This window comes from Argiope bruennichi, chromosome 5 (assembly GCF_947563725.1).
Source record: "Argiope bruennichi chromosome 5, qqArgBrue1.1, whole genome shotgun sequence".
NCBI lineage: Eukaryota > Metazoa > Arthropoda > Arachnida > Araneae > Araneidae > Argiope > Argiope bruennichi.
The window spans coordinates 118,100,682-118,121,938 of record NC_079155.1 but is presented as its reverse complement, the minus strand read 5'-3'; the positions used below and the strand labels follow the sequence as shown (position 1 = coordinate 118,121,938).

At 29.1% G+C, this 21,257-nt stretch overlaps 1 protein-coding gene across 3 annotated transcripts in view; it reads left to right on the top strand.

Moving 5' to 3' along the window:
* Positions 1-21,257, top strand: part of LOC129968618 (diuretic hormone receptor-like) — a 269,117-nt gene that overhangs the window by 139,394 nt on the left and 108,466 nt on the right. For all 3 annotated transcript variants that reach the window (XM_056082695.1, XM_056082697.1, XM_056082696.1), the window contains 2 exons: positions 596-712; positions 20,645-20,742. In XM_056082695.1, the coding sequence (XP_055938670.1) occupies positions 596-712; positions 20,645-20,742 (215 nt within the window). The remainder of the gene's footprint in view (positions 1-595; positions 713-20,644; positions 20,743-21,257) is intronic.

The following is a 21,257-nucleotide window of genomic DNA, read 5'->3' as shown; positions in this document are numbered from 1 at the left end:
TTTATGGATAATTATTATTTAAGATAGTGTGTATATTCTGTTAGTGTAATAATAATACTGGAAGTTATCGAAGGAAAAAACAATGAGCATCCTGTTTAATTTCTAACTTAGCAAAACTGAATTGGAATATTTAAAAAATCGTTCAGTTGTTCACTTCCCAGTATATGCCTGTGAAAGTGATGGTTGCTCTAGTTCTAACGATCTGTCTTCTAGAATGCAAACACATGCCCGTGCTGTCTATTTTATTATTAATTAAGATATGGTGTCCTCATGTAATAAAATATTTATTATGTTTAAATAATTTGGATGAACTGGTAAAACTAAATTAATGCTTTTATTTCCAACAGTTTGTAGCAGCAGTATTGTTGTTCAACAACATATTTTTATTTCCTATTTTTAACTGTGGTTTTAGCCTAAAAATACAAGTAAAAAAAGTGAAGAAAAAAAACATCTTCAAGCAAAAGATATGAGAAAATATTGAGCCAATAATATAATTCTGACGACTAAACGATTTAAAACACATTGTTGGTTGTCTTTTGCTTGCACCCAGTTATTATTTATCCATTATTCTTATTAGTTGTATTTCATTTTTTAGATGATTTCTGCAACACGACGTGGGATGGACTATCCTGCTGGCCTGCAACTCGGGCAGGAACGACAGTCATCATCAAGTGCATGGAGTTCCTCAACCGAGTGCCCTATGATACCACTCGTAAGTTCTTCCTGTTTATGATAAAAAATTTTGCCCTAAAAACACTATTTTTTATATTTAATAATTGAAAAAACATTTATCTCCGGAATAAAGACTTTTAAATTTTAATAATTTTTACAGCTAGATGCATAATTACTTATTTTAATGACTTTCCAAATTTTCATGGTTTTTTCGAAATTTCCAGATTAAAATTTGTGACTTTGCTCAAGGTGAATTTAAGTATAAATAAAATTGGGAAAAAGATTATAAAAAATCAAATCTCACCAAATGAGCACCTTGAATAACGAGTGATTTGAAAATGTAAAAAATAAATAAATAAATAAAATAAATAAACCTTACTTAACGAGAGATGTTTCATAGAACAAGTGCTGAGGCGTCGTCATTATATTGGTCTGTGTCAGTCTGAGTTGAGCGCTTATTTGAAGCGAACATTGCATAAATGAAATTATGGACGGATAGCGTGGTCGAACGCGACTCCCAAGGGTTGAGCACGGGTCTGAGGAGACTAAATCGACGAGATTTTGTCTCTGACCTAGAGTGTGAGGATGCATGTGTATAGTGAATAGCGAGGTGCTGGTGGAAGAACATAGCTACAACTAACAAATAATTTATGTACAGCTGCATTTTGTGTCGCAGCAAAATTCTGCAGAGGAGATCTGGCCATCAGAAGAAAAATAGCAAACGTAACAAAAGTAACAAACTTCCAAAGAAGTTAAGAAGAGCTTTAAAACATGGATAATTATTCCATCGTATGGAGAGAAGAATCACTCTGATAATAATAACAGAAGAATAGGAGATATTTTCCTATTTTATATGAATTTCTATAGAATTGTTTTTTCTCGTAAAAAGTATTAAATATTATTAATAAGTTTAAGGAACAAATTATGCTCTTTTAGCGAGGTTTCATTGTATTAGTTAAAAATCAAAAGTGTGTGAAAATTGCAAGAAGTAAAGGGTTCTTTTAGCTAAAAAAAGATATAAAGCAAAAAGTTCATCAAAAGATTTTTTTCGAATTCTTGCATATAACTAAAAAAATATATATTATATAGTTCTTTAAGTGAAAACTTGAATTGGCCATATTTCTTTCCAGTCTTAAATTATCGGGGTTTTATTAATGTATAACATGAAATGTCCAGTTTTTTTCTCTTTATGAAACATTAACACAACTGTAAAATCTTTTTTAATAAACATATTGCTTATATATTGAGAAGGTACCGAATATATCCTGAATACTTATTAGATATTGATTATATTTGGGAATTATTATAATGTTTCAATAAAGAATATCAATTGGATTTGAATTTGAGAATTTCTGCCAGAAGATTTTATAAACAATACGAATTTGAGAACAAAACTTTTGAAATTGTAAATATAACATTATAAGTTATGAAAATATAAATATTAATATTACTTCCCAACGAATGAAAACGCTTGGAAAAATCCAAGCAGTTTAATAAAGAATGTTATTGAATAAAAATGCTTTTGATATATTCGTAAAAAAAAAATCACTTTCTAACACAACCACCTATTATAAGCAAAGATGTAAATTCACAGGAATCGGTGCATGCATTTATTCTCGGTTATGCGTAAGATCAAGTTTCTTTCTTCTCTGCAGTATATGCATTCAAAAATAACAAGATATTAAACAAATATAATAAATGATATAAAGCAAATGATAAATAATAATGGCATAAAGCTATATAATAATATATATTAAATAAATATAGATAAATAAATAGATAAAAAGAAGAATAAAACATTTAAGAACATTAATTACTTTTTAATGAAAAATCACTATTATTATTTATAAAAGATTTCGAAATTAAATATACTGCACTAAACTTATGCATTTAAAATAAATAAAACTATTCTATAGCAAAAGATATTTACCCTGATATGATATTCGTTATTTCTTTTTACATTTTCTGAATTCAGTGGGGATATTAAAACAGTGATTCAAAAATGAAAAATTCTCTTTAAATTGTTTTGTCCATTAAATAATAAATATATCTTATTTTCACGAATGGATAATATTTCACTGTTAAGAGCATTTTAAAGCTGTTTAAGAAAAACTTATGGAACAAAGGAAAGATTTAGTCATTTAAAAGTAAAAATATGAATAGAAAGGAGAATTTTTTTAAAAAAAGATAACTTACTTTTGTAGTAACTCTGTATGCTTTAATTTCTATTTTAGATTTTAGACAAATAAACATGAATATGCGAAGTATTTACATTGAAAGGAAGCAAAATAAATATGCGATATCAAATGAGAATAAAATTGAGAAATGAAATTATGTTTCAAAAGTTTTATAAATGCAAAGCAATCATAACAATCTTATGTTCTCACGAGAGAACTTTATTTAAGAAGGGTTTATTTATTTATTATATGATTTATTTGCATTTCGAGCTACGGAAACATTGGTTGTTTTATGAAATATTTCATAATAAGTTTCGATGTAATAAAACAAAATAGAAATGCTGAAAATATATAACTGCATACTGAAAATGCTGTTTGCATTAGAAATACCAAAATTTGTTTTCATTTGTACCAAAAAAATTTGAGTTGAAAAATAGATTATTATTGGGAATCATTTACTTTTGTTTGAAACACTGATAAGAAATAAGCAAAACATTAAAACGTTTAAATTATTTATATTTTCTTCTGGTTCTTTTTAATATAAACCTTTGCTTCCCAAAGTTGTTTTTTATGCTCATTCATGTCACATGATGTATGAATTCATAATTTATGTGAATTTTTTTCGTTTTTATTTTTAAAAAATTAATGAATAAGGTTTTTATTTTGATTTCACTGTTAAGCAATTGAACCTTGTAGGAACATTTAATATTCTGATTATTTTATTTGTTTTTGACAATTTAGATGGGTTTAGAGCTAATTTAAGCCTCATTATTGTAATAGTCTTATACCTTATTTAATGTATATATAAACATTCTTAATAGAGTCTAGTCTCATTGCATCATAGTGGAATTAGAAACTTAAATATATGAATAATATTGCAAATTGCATGTTGTATTCTATAGTAATGCCATTTCACTTTTTCTAAACAGTGCAGTTAATTAGTAGAATCTTTCTTCCTTAGCTTTCAGCAATGAAAGAAAATAAATATTTGCTAAAACAGCGCAATTTCACTGCAGCAATGAAATCTGTCGTTGAACATTATGTAAAAATGATTTTTAAAATATTGTCAGGATTTATATAAAAAAAAATTGCATATCAGTTAAACTATTATTATTATAAAGAAATTTGTTGCATTTTAAAGTAACGCAAAATTCGATTTTGTGCAATACTATTTTCTGAAATGACCACAGAAAAGTGCTAAAATATCGTTTTATTTTAAGTTAAATCAGAAAATCTTCCTAAGTGCACAATCCTACCCCTTAAAATATATATCTATTCCAAGACTGATAACTCTGTGTAAATGATCTTTCTTGTTGAGCTCTAATACACTCATGCTTGCCCACATTACTTTTATTTTTAATAAAGGTTGAATTTTTAAATGAGAATATAGTTGAAAATAAAATATATTTCCTGTATTTTTCAATAAATAAAACTCACAATGATGAATTTAAAAAAGGCTCATTTCATTTAATTCCCCAAAAATTATTAATTAACAAAACTAACATTTTCACTGCTAAACTAATATTTTCATTTCAATTAAATTTTTTAAGAATTTCTTTTTAAGGATACCATTTTAATTGCCCCAAATATGTTCAACAGTGATTCTACTGTTTCATCAATTATTTAATCGATCATGTTCTTTAAAAGTTAAAGACTAAAAAAAAAATTATAATTTACGAAGTTATTTACTTAAGGAATCAGATTGTATTACTCAAAAACGAAGTACAATTTGAAAACACCTTATCCAGATACTCATAGTTTTAATGGCATTATAATATCATTAAAAAGCTCGACTTCCATTGAAGATTCATGTACGCATTATTAAATGGAATAAGGGGAAAGCAATTAAAATAGCGTGACTTTAATATGCCAATTTGAAGCTTACAATATTTTATTCAAGCTTTTATGGCCATCAAATTGTGCTTAAAAGATTTCATTGAAATTAAACAGAACCAATATTTCCCGTGAGTCAACCGAACCCCAAAGGCAACTAGTTTGAAATAAAGTAATATTTTGAATTGAATAAACGGAAAACTACAATTATTTTATTGAATTGAAATACCTATCACTGAATGAATAAAAGTGTAAATGTTTAAATTTACGATGATTCAATTCTCTTATGACGCAGAGGTAAATCTATTATGCTAATAATAAGAGCTTATATTACTATTGTTTTACAAAATCATTCGTTTATTTATCTATAACGGTGTGCGTTATATGCATACTATTATTATTTACTAAAAAAGAATCTGCACTTCTGCGTCGGTATCCCTGGATGAAAATTCGTTTTTTTCGGACCTAATTTAAAGCAATAGATTTCAAGAAGGACGATTGATTGTGTAGTTGTCATTTATTATTTAAAAATGAATTATGATAGATTGAGGTTCGCTCAAATCAAAGAAGCATTATTTTAGGATATAATTTGTGAATTTCAACTATGTTTCGGTAAAGAAATAAATACTTGTACTATGATAATTTGAAATTTTTACGCCACATTTATAATGATAATGAACCAGAAATACATACACAAAAACTCGAACCCTAATCCTTCAACATTATAAGTGAAACTTGACTATCGTGCCATGAAATACAAATGAGTCGCATTTGTATTAATTGAAAATTTATAAAAATCATCAATCAGGCATTTAAAAATTAATGTACTCATGATGATAATGTCGTGTCCGCCTTACCAAGGAAAGGGGATGCAGTAGCTTCTGAGTGAAAAGACCCCTGAGCCCCCGAGGGCAGAAGTCTGACTTCTAGCTCATATGAAGATGAAACTCACACATTCGCTTGCACAACCCCTTTTTACAAGGGGGCACATTCACACACCTCACAGATAGAAGAATAATCATGCCCGAACCGGGATTGGAACCCGGAACGCCCAGATCTCGGGGAAGATGCGCTACCCATATGCAAGGACGCCGGCAATTAATGTACTGTTGTGTTCAATATGAACACTTGCAGAAAAATAACATTTTTTTTCTTTTTTAAAGAAAATTAAGCATTTATTTAGTATGTTAGACCTAATTTAGAATAGTAAAGTCTTTTAACATGAAAAAATAATTTTTTATTCAAGAATTCCAGGTTATATATTCCCTGAAATATTTGTCTATTTATGAAAATAAAAACTGTGACATTTATAGTTTAATCACATGAGGAATTTTTGTTTTCCTTTCTTAAAACAAGCTCAACTGGCTGTTAAAATATGCAAATATTTACTGAAACATTTGCAATGAACGATGAAATTACAATTCTGATGCTGAATTTCTTAACATTCTATTGAATAGAGTTGGATGAAAAGCGTTATTTATCTTGATAATAAACTTACAAAATCTTTCTCATACATTAGAAACAAGTTATAAAATGAATCTTAACGTTAGGTAAACTATATTGTTTTTCTGTTTCGGGCACATGTCTTTACAATCTAATACTATTATTATTGTGCAGACAAATAGTAGCGATTGCTCTTTTATATAACTATTTTGTTATTTAATTCTTAAATAATTTACTAGGTAATGCTATTGCATGCACACAAATATCGTATCGTAAACAAATCATAGATTTATTCATTAACTGAACATTATTGTAAATATACTGTCAAAGATTCGATTTCTATCTGTCCATTGATTTACACTGCGTTATTCACCGAGGACGCCGATTATTTTTCCCAATATAATTTCAGATTATACTGGCAAAGCGTTACATTAATTTTCGAAATTGATTATGACTTATTTTCATTGATAATCCTATACTAATCCGGGTGATGTAATTTATAAAATTTTCTACTTTTAATGGTATAGCAATTATATTGTGGCTTTTGAGGGCCCAGGTTTGCCGGTTTGTTACCTTGCTATATTTCGGTATTTTATAGAAAAAAAATTCAGCTTTTTTAATAATATACGTTGTACATAAATCATTCACCTCATTACAAATTAAATTGAAACAAAATTTTAAAAGCACGAGGAAATTATTTATATCAAGTATATAAAATCTTTAGTTCAAGAAAATTTCAGATACTCTCATTTTACGAATTACAACAAGTGAAACTTATATGTTTGCTGACAAACGTACACCAATACAGTGAAAAATGGACGTACTTTCTGCATGAAACATGAATTTAATAATTTCTGATAAAGGAAGAATCGATCACAAAAGAGTTAAAAAAGTTTCCAGAGATCATAAAGGATGCATCAGGCATCTTACATCAAGATGTCTTGCACATGATTTCTTTCTGAAATATTTCCATATATATTGAGAAATAGAGATATACCCTTTCAAGGACCCGTATTTTTTCGGTAACACACTCTCTGAGGACCGCGGAGGTCTGGTGGTAAGATCTCGACTTCAGAACAGGAGGTTTCAGGCTTGAGACCCGATTCCACCGAAGAACCATCGTGTAAGCGGATTAGGTGAACGTTAAATCTGTCAGGACTAAACGTTTTTCCGCTGGCGTGAAAGTTTGGAGAGGGAGTGTCGTCCTCTGAACCTGATTTAAATTTATGAGCTCCGTTCCAAACTAGCCCTATTGTTGCTTTAAAATGGAGCGATAATATAACTAAACTATTACACTTCCCGATTTGTTTTTCTGGAGATATTTATATAATCGAGTATATTCCGCTGAAGTTAACAGCATCGAAGAATTCAGAAATCGAACTACAATCAAATCTCGCTTTACGAACAAACACAAATGTTAAAAAGTGACTCACTTAAGGAGCGATGTTTCTTGGAATGAGTGGGCCGTGACGTCGCATGTTGGATAGTCATCTGTGTTAAACGCTTGTTTAAAGAGAAACCATATGTTTTTATGGGAAAAGTTTTGACCAGACACCATTGTCGAAAGCCATTCCGAGAATTTTGAAGAAGAGCCTTTCGACGAGTTGGTGTGTCGAATCAAGATTATGAGCTAGACTTGGATATAAACGATATCGATGAAATGGTGGAATATTCAGTTAAGGCAACCGAAGAAGGCATCTGTGGCCCGGTGGTAAATGCTCGGCTTCGAAACTGAAGGGTCGATTGCACCGAAAGAACCGTCGTGTAAGAGGGTCTAATGGACGCTAAATCCGTCGGGGCCAAAAGTCTTCTCTTTGGTTAGTGTAGAAGTTTGGAGAGGGGATACCAGCTCAGCTGTCGTCCTCGTCATCTGAACGCGGTTCAAAATTACGAGGACCGTCCCCAAATAGGCCTAGTATTGTTTTAAAACGGGACGTTAATATAACTAAACTAGAGATGCAGAAGAGTTTATGGAGCTACGTTCTGTGTCTACATTTGTTAGAAAATGCGTGCGTTATAATAATAAATTACATTATTATAAATTCGTTTGAGTATTTTTTTGTATTGGAACGCAGTATCCAATTTTATACATATTCGAATGGTAAAAATTGCTTCGTTTAACGCTTAATGAATTTTTCTCATTAAGAGTAACTTTTGGGAATGAATTGCTCTCGTTAAGGGAGATTCCACCGTACTACAAAACCTGCGACTTTTCAAATGCTTCAGGAAGTCAAGAAGGAAATAAAATCGAAAACAGATGTGATACTATCCAAGTAACTAACGGTGCTCATGTTGAAATATATTATTAAAAACGTTTGAGTTATAGAAGAAAATACTGTAAGCATACCGCCCTCCGTCTCTCATTCTGTATAACATAACATTATTAGGTGAAATGTTTAAGATCATTCTAATTCTAAGTAAAAATGAGTTTTATATAAGTAGTCATATTGCATACATCATAATGATGAAAGTATGATAATTTCCCACGTATTCTGATTTCTATTAACATTTTTAAAAAAGAAATATTGTGTTGACCAAGTGATTTTAAATATTTCTTTCTAAGCAATATACGTCAAAAACTGCAAAAAATTTCCCCAATTCTGATAATAAATAGCAGTGTCATTGATAATACAAATTGGAAACTTTTTTTTAATTATGATAGTGTATCATGAATAAAAAAAGGTAAAAAATGTCTGTTTTTAGTGGATATTTTAGCTTTGAAAATTTATTCCTCTCTTTTGCTGCGAGCACGAAAGGAGATGAGGCCATTTATCAGGAGATGTATAGATAATCAATACTTTATATTCCTGTCGCAGATTTCACTCCAAGATTAAACTTCAGACATGCCCATCACGTTGCAGAGTGTGTCACATTTTATCGTTCTTTGAAGGGCATCTCTGAACCTTCCATTTGGAGAAGGTTCGATTTTTGATTTGACAGCGCCTCAAAAGTTACATATTTTCTCGAAGAACAAAATATGAAAGTTTTAATTACCTTATTTTATTATTTATGTAAAAATTTTCTAACTTTTAGACATAAATTTATAACTAGGTATTCCTTAAAAAATGGAAACAAATCCTGTTAAACAAATAATGATTTCCAAAGAAGTTAAAACGAATTCATTCTTCTGATTTAGATTCTCTCATATTAAATTTCATTCCAAAACACGAAGTTAATTCAATACGTGTCGCCTTCAACGACCAGCTGGTGTGCTCCAAAGATGTTGGTTATTTAATTTCAGATAAATCGTTTAGATATAATTTTATGTTTGAGATACCGTTAAATGACCAGACATTAAAGATGTATTATTTTAATTGCCTCTTACGCATGCTCTCTTTAATGTGTAGTTGAGGCTCTCTAATGGAGGTCAATTTCATTACATCACAATACTATTAAAAATATAAATGTGTACTTCATCTATCGAATAAATTTATATTTTCCGAAATATATTTATTATTGTACCACGTAAGCTACATATATATTAAGAAAAGTCCTTCTTTAATTTTATAAATTTTATAAAGAAAATCACGTGATTAAATATTTGAGGAAATAGTGAAAATGTTTTGAACTTCTTTCTGGTCAACAATGTAATCAATTATTAAAATTTAGGCAAAAAATATTTTTTTAAAAAAATTACTTAAAAATTCAGCAAAAATTCACATGATTGTTAAATTAATGTCATTAAGAAGGCTATTTCTTAAAATGTTAAAAGGAGTAAAACTCATATTTGTGCAAATTTTTCCAAAGTTATCACGGAAAAACTCCAAAATGTCTCTTTATTTTTAATTAATTATAATTAAAATTAAAATTTCAAAAAAGAAATCGCTTTGAGATGAAATTACCGTTCTCCATTTTATGTGTGTCTTAAGTTAGAAAAATCTAAAATTCATAATTCATCAGAGTATTTATTGACTGAAGTTACATTAAATATAATTATTTACTTCATTTAAATTTTTTTAGCAGATGTGTGTCTATTACTAAGGGTTTCACAATTAGTTGTTGGGCACTAATTAGAGTGGATATTCTGTATATAGTAAACTATGTTTGCTTTAAATAAAACTGATTTATTATATTAATATTTCTATAATATAGAAATATTTATTGTATTAATATTTCTATAGATAGTGTGAAAGATCATAGGAAGCGTTTTCTTGCATTTCTTTTTAGAAAATATCAGATTTCATATTTATTTCACACAGACAAGTGCTGAAAATTACAGCTTCCTACGTTTGATTTTCAAAAATAGTTAAAAATTTTTTTAATTTGAGCTTTTGTAATATGAGGGTAATATGTTGATAAAAGCTACTTTTTGCCTATTCATACAATGTTCTTGCAGGTTAAATTTTTTTTTTCTCATTTTGTGCGAAATAAATCAATGGGATATATGGTAACCATTTTTAAAAAATTCATTAAATATAGAAACTTAATTGATTGGTTAAAACATTGGTATAATTGATAAAATCATTTTTTGAACTTCTTAAGATGGTGTAAAAACCATTTTTGTGCTATAATATTTTTAAAAGTTATTTTGGAAAGATGCCCAATGTCATTTAAATATTTTGATCGTAATCTTTAATTAACCCTTTGGGTACATATTTTTTTTGCATTTGGAGCATGATTTTTGGACATTTACAAAGCAGTAGATTACATGCAAAAATTCATATTATTCATTATATGGCTTATAATATTTAGTATTACAAAAAGAGATAACTTAGAATATTTAGAATTACAAAAAAAAAAAAAATGAAAGATAAATTCAAAAAATACATTACGTTCTAATACATCAAATGTATCTAAAGGATTAATGAACAAACTAATAAAATTTCTGAAAATCACTCCGTGTTGCAAATTTTCAAGGCGCATATATGTTCTAAATAGGCAGTTATAGGTTATAGGCTCTGGCCTTCAGAGGGAAAACTCAAACACACACACACACACACACACCTTTATTATTATTATAGATTTGGCATTCATTGATCCTTTCCAGTTTTATGGAGCGAAACTGTTCTTGCCTCCGTCTTTCTTCAAACCCTAGTAAATAATCTGAAAGCAGAAAAATGAAGCAGAAAATGAAGTCATTCGCATTCTTGATAGTGTTTACTAAATAGATGTTGGCGATAGAAGAGGGAAGAAGAATTTGGTGATAAGAGAGGATTTGTTCTGTAAACGGATGAGAAGGGAAAGTAATGCTTTCATTATCATGTCCCTTAAAATGGCATCTTAGCATCTTTTTGTTGGCATTTTATTCAAATATTATCGCGTTTTCTGCTATTTTAGACATTGTACTTTAGTTTAATGTATTCAACAGTCAGCTGGTTATACTAGATTTACATAATGGATTTTATATTTTAAAAAATTAACAACCGATCCTAGACCACTCCTAATAAGAGAATAATGCTGCTGGAAATCAATCTCTTCTAAAGTGTTAGTGAAAATAAATTGAAAAACGTCATCCATGATTTAAAAAATCTAAAGCTGAATAGTAGGTCTGATGTTGATTCTATTGGAACAAATCTGATTATCAGAAAAAAAGTTTAAAATAATATTTCTTTCGTTTTATAACTTATGCATCAAATATCTTACTCTACTAGTGTCGTTTTTTTTATGGATGGGTCGTGTATAGTAATGTGTTCAGAGAGGTTCGAACCCCTAAGCTTTCACTCAGGTTCCATTCCATTTTTATATTTCAATAACATTTTAAAATATTTTTATAATTCAAAAAAATGTATGCTCCTCGTATGTTGTTTGCCACTCACTCATTCCAGCTGATTGGAAGGTGAAAGGCCAGAGAGCCTAGGATCTCCCTTAGAATACCGAAACCATTGAAATGAGTGAGCAATCAACAAAAAAAAAATAATCAGTACTTCGGTAATCATTTCTGAGAAAAAATACCACTTGATCAACTGATATAATTGTTATATTGAATTAATTGGTTTTATTTTCTCTTTCCTTTGATTACTATAAACGAGAATAACAAATCAATAATAAATATGACAAGTTAAAATATTAAAGAAACTTACACTACGTTTTGTGTTGGAAAAGTTAAAAATAATCAAAAACTCGCGCTGTTTAATTAAAACATTATAGTACGTATTGATAAGTCGCAATATCCGAGATTACAGCGTGGTAAATTAAAAGTTATATAACTACGTTTGGGATTTTTTTTTTTTTTTTTTGAAAAACATACGAAAATAGTTAGAATTTTTGAATATTTGTTTAAAAAAGATTAAAAAACATCTATGAAATCAAAATATACTAGTTAAGTAGCAAAAGTTTAAAAAAAAAAGTTGGAGAAAAAGTACATTTTTGGCTACAAAGAAGTGTAAAGTATAAAGCCAAAATCTTCTAGTTCAGTAGTTTATCAAATGATTTGCTTAAACGTTTGCAGATAGCTTAAGAAATATATAATCGAGTTCTTGAACTAAAAGAAATATGCTGAATTTTTACCCATTCTTTCAATATTCGGGTTCAAATGATAACTCGAAATTTTCATTTTTTTTCACATTGTTTAAAAACACTAAAAAATATTTCTAAAAGAATAGATTATTTATTCTCTATTTCTGGAACTGCAAAAGTTATTGAAAGATTACTGTACCGAATTTGAACAAAAATTATAGATTAGATTTTAATTCGTGAAATTCTTAGTTAGAAAATTCTATCAAAGATTTTAATTTGAAAAAAATAGCATTTAACGATGTAAAATGGCATTAAAACTTCTGTAAATGCAAATATAAAAATCTGTATCATTTTTGAAAATACAGATTTAATCCTTTGCAGCGCACTAGCCTTTAAATTTTAAACTCGAACAAAAAATAAATTTGTAAATATCCTATTTAAGCCTACAGGAATACACAGGTTAAATTTCGTGAAGATTGATTGTATTTATCGTTTTGATTTTGAGTGTTCTATCAAGTGGAATTATAATTATCATTATTACCGAAATTACAATGACGTTTTCAAGTAATCGTTTTTATAATAACTTGTAATTTCCATCAATTGGAGAGCAAGAAATAAACTGCAAACTGTTTTTCCAAGAAGATGTGGATTATAAATGTCGCATCTAAAAAATGTAAAATAATAGAAGGATTATTTAAAAAAAAAATTCCAAGAAATATTTTTAATTATTCATTTCCAGTTAAAATAATTATTGTTAAGAGGAAAAAAGAAAATGAAAAATCAACTTCAAATAATATTTTTTATTTAATAAAGAATTATTCATTCATTTTTCATTTATACATAAATCATGCATTTATGCTTTTAAAGTAGCCGAAACGTATTTGGTTAATCTTGTGATATCTATCCATATCATGTTGATATTGCAGCCATTTCAAAATACACCTCACCAAGCTTTTTTAGCTCAATTTATTAGTATAAATGTATAAAAAAACCAACTTATACTAGTAATATTAATTAGAATGACAAACAGGGGAGGGTAATAAGCTAAATGCTTTATAAGCACTTTTTTTGGTCAAATATTTAGTTGAAAAAATAACGAAGTAAGTTCTGTCAACTACTCGGTAAACAAATGTTTTTAAAAAAAATTTTAAAGATTTTTTAATGCTATATTATTTAGATTATGACTTTTAAAATATGATAAATTTAAGAAAATGATAATAAGTTAAATAGTATCAAACATCCTATACTATAACATAATTCGAAACTTCTATATGTTTCTAAATGTACGACTGAGAAGAACTGAAAAGAGAAACATCCATCGACAGAATGATTGTACGATAGCAAAAAGAACAAACACGTGCCAAGAAAACTCATTTCGTTCCTTGTCGAAGTGATTACAATTCTTCCGATGGGTATTGGATGAAGTACTAAAAAATTTTCATCTGAAGAAAAACCTCTCAAAAACAGATCATTGACAACTTCTGAAAAAAAAATTAAAAGAACTAAACCCACTCTAATCACTGAATTCGGATTCCATAATTGTAAGAGTGGATTCGTCCATTATAAATCTCGACGAGAGCTCGAATCGATTGACGACTGACAAGTGATATCACGGATGTAATTTTCGAATTTTTATGCAGTGATGAATTGCGGAATGTCGGTTGGCAGCACTCATTACGCAAATGGTGTTCCAGTGAGCGGAGAGAAGGAGAGGAGGATATGCTCGAGAAGAGTACAGAAGTTTCATCTCTAACCGGCCCGTAACCTTGTAATAACTTTTCGGTTTTCTTCTTGAGATATCATTTACATAAATGATTATTCGAAGTTGTTCAAAAATATTTTAAGAAAACTTCTCAAGATCAGATTTTGAGATTTTGTGACAGTTTGATATTGATTTTATTTGCATCTAAATAGGGTGATTACTTAAATATGCTTTTAGTATTAGCTTACTTAAAGCCTATCACTGCAAATATTTAAATAACGTGATACACTGCAAGCTTTTAAAATATTGTTCCAGTGGGGTTTTTTTCTAAATGAACTAACTCATTAAAGAGGTAATTCATCTTATCTTCTGATTATGATTATGTATGGGAAAAAATATTTCGTTAAGTTCTTTATTGGAAAGAGTAGTTTAGAAAGCTTGTCTACGAAACTGGCTACGAAATTTGAATTATTCTTTTTAATTTTTTAAAAAATGAATTGATTTTGCATCGAATATAAAAGGATTATCTGAAAGAATATTCTCATGGGCCGTGGTGGCCAGGCCTCGGCTTGGGAACCGGAGGACCCGATTACACCGAAGGACCGTCGTGTAGAGGCTCTGTGCACGTAAAATCCTTCGGGGCCAAAAAGTCCTTCCGCTGGTGTAGTGTGGAAATTTGGGGAGGAGAGGTGCCAGCTCAGGTGTAGTCCTCGTCATCTGACCGCGCTTTAAAATGAAGAGGTCCGTTCCAATATAGCCTTAGTGTTGCTTTAAAATAGGACGTTAATATAACTAAACTAAACGAAACGAAAGATTGTTCTCTATTTATAATTTGCCAATAACTGAAATAAACTGGAATCTCACATTTAGAATGAATATTTTTATAATAACTTCCTTATGACTAACTTATTAACATATTATGATACACTTATTACGCTAAAAAGTAATTTCACTTTTAACGTTTTGGTCTTATTCTGATAGTGTGTGTGTGTGTGTGTGTGTGTGTGTGTGTGTGTGTGTGTGTGTGTGTGTGTGTGTGTGTGTGTGTGTGTGTGTGTGTGTGTGTGTGTGTGTGTGTGTGTGTGTGTGTGTGTGTGTGTGTGTGTGTGTGTGAGAGAGGGAGAGAGAGGGAGAGAGAGGGAGAGGGAGAGAGAGAGAGAGAGAGAGAGAGAGAGAGAGAGAGAGAGAGAGAGAGAGAGAGAGAGAGAGTTTGATGGGTAAAGGTTTAAAATGTAGAGAAAGCATTGAATTTAATCTCTATTTCCTAAAGATATTATAAGACACTTGCTTGCTGTTATTCGATATTATGAATATCAAATAATAATAAATGTAGTAGCAATATTGTTAGATATTTTGCATTTTTCTTACTATAATAAAAAGTCCAAATCTAGTAAATTTGCTAAAATAAATTTGTTTGTTTCAACCACTGTGCTCAAAAAGTATCTGGAATGGATCATTTAGTATATATTATATACTAGGAATTTTGATAAATTTTATGATCTATTTTTACGATTTATGTGAGACATCTCAATTGAAAATAATATATAATGAGACAAGAAATTTAACTTTGCCAGTTTCTCATCCCACCAGACCACCTTAAAAAGTGAAAATAACAAGCTTCCAATATGTTGTTCTTGTCATGTGGTACCTAGTGTATCCACGTTATTCATTAGCTTTGTTATCACCTGGTATTTTGTCCTTGAATACAATCATCTCCTCAGTACCTTCAAGTTGTTCTTTCAGCAATATGTTGCAAAAGTCTAAGTATGAACACGTGCGTGCATCCGAGTTATTCTTTTTCAAAGTTTTTGTTGTTATTTATGGAGTTATCGACACCATGTCTCTGAAACTGCTTTTAATTTGAATAATGCAAAAAGAATGAAGAAATATTCTTAAAATAATATTTCAAAATATTGTATTCTTCATTTTTGTTTATTGAATAGTAACAGTCATTAACATTAGTGCAATAACTGTTCCGTTATATCTAAACAAAGTAAATACTCATTAAAAAAATTGTTATTTTTTTTATAACACCTTTTCCAACATTTAATGTTATAACATTTGACATTTTTAATATTAATACTTTTGGTAACTGCAGGATTTCCAGAATGCATTGCGTTTCTAAGATAAAATCGAATGCGGTTTACAAAAGACAAAAAAAAAAAAAAAAAAAAAAAAAGTTTTCATTTACGGATTAACTTAGTGTCTTCGAATAGGCTTACCCATGTATGTTTGTCGATTTCCCAGTTAAGTGATTGACACTGAGCAAACAACATGCATTAAAATTTGAACGAAGAGTAAGAAAAAGAAAATATCTGAAACAAAAATGTTTCAAATGTCATAAGTCTTTCAAGACATTTTATGTCAAAAAAGCAATAATGCTTGAATGGTATGAATTGCTTAAAAAAAGATAAATCAGATGGATAGACCTCCATTAGTTCATCCACTTTGTTTAATTATCAATATGTCATCATATGTGAGAATTAATTCTTAGTAGATTTAATTGAGGTGTGGAAACATTATCAAACAACGTCATATATCAAAAATGGCCTGAAATGCAGCAAGATAACTCATGATTTATGCGTGAGTGATAATGCGACTTTTCAATGTTTCTGTGTTATTCATAAATATTTGACAAAAATTTTAACAAATTTAGTTCCTCGGTGTGTTTACAAAATAAAGTGCCGGGTGACTTTTTTAAAAAAAATTTCAAGATTGAAATGTTTTTGTTTTTTTCGCCATTAAATGTGAAGGGTTTCACGAAAACGATTTTAATGCATATTTTTTGGAAAAATGCTGGTAGTAACGCTTTGCACTTGCAGAATATTATTTTAAACGATATGTAATAAATATTGACCATAATATTTATATCTTTTGTGATAAATTTGCCGAAACTTATTGTTATTTGTATAATTATATAAAATTATTCTTCAGAGTCTGTTAATTATTTAAATAGTTTCAAGTATGAGAAGTTATCAAACTTTTATTTGCTTTTTAGCTTCCATTTAATTATTGTGTTTCTATACGCTGACTGATGAACATAAATTCGTAGATGATTTTTCAGATTCTGAAGCCAATAAGATTTATCTCTTTAAATTTTATCAAAATCCAAGTTTGAATGAGGTCGCGGTAGTTTGGTGGCTAGACTCGGCATCTGTACCGGAAAGCTTCAGGTTCGAGACCCGATTCCACCGAAGAAACGCCGTGTAAGCGCATCTGATGCACGTTAAATCTGACGAGGCCAAACGTCTTCCGTGGGTGTGATGTAGAAGTTTTGGGAGGGGGTACCCGCTCAGGTGTCGTCCTTTTCATTTGACTACTGTTTAGAATTACGAGGTCCGTCCCAAAATAGCCCTAGTTTGCTTTAAAAACGGGTCGTTAATATAACTAACCTAACCTAACCTAAATTAACCCAATACGTATTGTTGAAATTTGTATAATTATACAAAATTATTCTTCTGAATCTGTTTATTCTTTTTTAAATAGGTTCAAAAATGAGAAGTTAGCAAACTTTTAATTACTTTTAGCTTTCATTGAATTATAGTGTTTCCATACACAAAGACAGATAGATAAACATAAATTCATAGATGATTTTTCAGATTCGGAAGTTCTTAAGATTCATTTCTTTAAGATTTATCAAAATCCAAGCTAGATTTGTTTGGTAATTAGATTACTTTCTCCAAGAAAAATGTAAGTAAATATGAGTCAGTAAAAATGATCTGACATTTCAATGGAAACTCTAAGCATTACGCTTGGCTTCCAACATTCTTCTCGAAGATTAACTCCGAAGTTTCAAAGAATTTTTAAAGAATGTACAAAATGTGAATAGGAATCGCAGCTAGGTAAAAGATAAAATATTTTGAACTTCATTCACAGAAAGAGGATTTTAATAAATCCTTTGAATATTTTATATTGCTTTCAAAAAAAAATTTCACGCTTCAAAGATTTTTTTACTTTTTATAGAAACATATTCAACTGAAAACATGTTTTTTTTAATGCATTTCTCATCTTACGAAAAAATATGTTTTAACAATAAATTTTTAAAAATTTATTGAATCGCGTTGGTTAAAATCTTGATTTCTTACTTTCAAGATAAAAATTTTAACGTTGATTAGTTATCTTATAGCATATTAGCAAGTGGTATATAAGTCAGTACATCTTAAGTTACTTGTTTTGATTATGTTTTCTGTTAGTGAACTAATTTAATTTTCATTTCAGAACTGACGAATATATAAAATTTCTTTAGTTAAGTTTTTGAGTTCAAGAAAGGATATTACAAATTTTTGATATTCCCATTTTAGTTAATTTTTCTGTTAATTACAGACAGAAAAGTTTTTCAAAAAAAGAAAAATATATATACAAATTGGGAAGATTACTTTCATTTATGCTTCTGCCATGGTCATACTTGGTGTATGGGTCCAAACAGTTTGGTTTTCGAATTTCATGCTACAAAAGGAATGTTATATAGCAAATGAATAGGTAAAATAGCTTTATTTTCATTCATTCAATTCTAAAAATTCTTTCTGAACAGTTCGATTCATTGTGGCGCATTTTTTAAGTTTTATCTACGAAATTATTTATATAATATATATATATATAATTTTGTTATCATTAAATATTTCATCTTGAAAATCTTCCTGGTTTACAGCTTTTATTTTTTTTAAATATTTGAAAAGTGATAACTTTCATCAAATTTTTTACTTTGATACTATTATTCAAAAGTGGTCGTTTAAAATTTTTTAATTGATATGAACAAAAAAGTTTGTAAATGAAATAGCAATGAAAACCCAAGTTCGTACCTTGAATGTCTAAGTTTTATGCTGAGAATTTCAGTTCTTTTTTACTTTCTGATATATAGTCCGAAGCGTAGAGAAAGCATTATTATCGTCAGAAAATTAGAACTCGAAATTTTGACCTATCTCCAAGTTTTAGACCTCTCTGTATTCGAAAAGTTAATTTTAATGTTTAATTAATTAATTTTTAATTTAATATCTGACTGTCTGTAACAAAGATAAGCAACTCAGAAACGCTTGAAAAAGACGCTTGATATTTATTATATGGTTTTATACGAAAATTGTTTCTTTCAAATTTTGAGCAAAATCTAATCAGAGGTAGCGTTTCCGAACTGCTCGAATGTAAGTTAATTCGATAATTATTAGATTAATAGCTTTTATAACACATTTTCATCTATAATGTAATATTTATCCTTAATGAAATTATATTTAAAAAGCATATTTTATCGAATATAAACTTATCTGCTGTTGATGCATCCTGACAAATACAGGGTGTTCATTAATTATTGTCGGGGTTTCCGTACCTCATAACTTTCGAATAAAAATTATTACGCAAAAACCGATTACGTATTCGTAAATTACAACTCAAAGAATTTTATTAATGATATTAAAGTGTAAAGCTTGCACAATTTGCACTTTGTAGGCATTCAGCTGAAGGCGATTATGTATTCGTAAATTCGCTGAACAAATTTTGACTTTTGATAATCGTGCGGGTTCTCCGAGCCCCATATTCTACAGTTATGTTTATTCACTTTTTCTGACACATGAAAAGTGGATTCGTCACTGAAGAACCATTTCCGAAGGTAATTTTCATCGTCCTCAATTCGAGTCAAAATTTTTTCAGCGAATTTACGAATACATAATCGCTTTCAGCTGAATGCCTACAAAGTGCAAATTGTGCAAGCTTTACACTTTAATATCATTAATAAAATTCTTTGAATTGTAATTTACGAATACGTAATCGGTTTTTGCGTAATATTTTTTATTCGAAAGTTATGAGATACGGAAACCCCGACAATAATTAATGAACACTCTATACTATGTAGGTCGTAACATTGTATCACAATTGCATTGTAAAAGTTTCTGAACATTTTAAATTACGTTACTTTTTTTTTATCGTATATCTTTTCAATGAGCACAAACTACTTAATCGCTGTATATTATACTTCAGAAAAACACATTACATTCCGTTCCAGAATCTCTTACAGATATATCCTTTAATTCATGTTGAAGTTGGCATTGAATCAAGAGTACAATATCATTCTACTTTACATAATATTTGCATTTGTTATAAATATACAGCTAAACCTTCTTTTCCAAAACTGAGAGCTCTAAAACTAATAAAAGGATAAAAGCTCTTTTATTATTTTTTTATTCAAAAAGATAAAGCGCATTAAAGCATTTACTAGTTTATATTCACATAAACGTCTTTCTTTGAAAGTTGAATAATCTTTACTTAAACTTTAATGACTTCTTGTCCAAGAATGACGTTAGCCATGTTTTATTCCGGCATTGAATTGTAAAACTTTGGCAGTCATTTGTTAATGTGATGATATGTTTAAATTTTCAGAATGCAAATATATTAAAGCGTTGGCGTATTTCATGGTAATTTCGTAATTTCTTTTCAGAAAATGCCACTCGGGAATGTCATGCCAACGGCACTTGGGCGGCACGCTCCGATTACTCTGAATGCCGACCGCTGGACCAAAAGGACGAATCTTTTGAGGTAGGACGATATTTCAATTACTGCTCATTGTTGTGTTTTAAGTGCTGCAAATCTGGATTTCTAGAAAACTTGCTGGATACTTCTAAGCCTGATGCGTTGTTTTCTGATAATGACTTTGAGACATTTGCATATTTAATTCTATTGACTAAGTTGACTTATTTTTCAAAAGTGTTATAATCTCGTAAAATCTTTAAAATGTTAAGTTTAAATAGCATTTTCAATACAATTCAGGAATTTAAATGTTATTAGTTGTTCAGCTAAAAGAGTGTTATTTTATTTATCAAAACTAATTGTATTAATTTATAACTTGTATAAATTCTATGATAAAATATCAAGTCATACCATTCGAGTGTTTCGAGTAATTTTCTTGAATTTTGTGTAATGAATTATTTTGCATGACATAACATATTCATAAACTTTCTCAATTCTTTGGAATTTTCTGCAATTTAAATTAAAGTCATTTTTATGCGAGCGTTCATTTAATTTGAAAGTATATGCATAGGAAAACTCTAGCT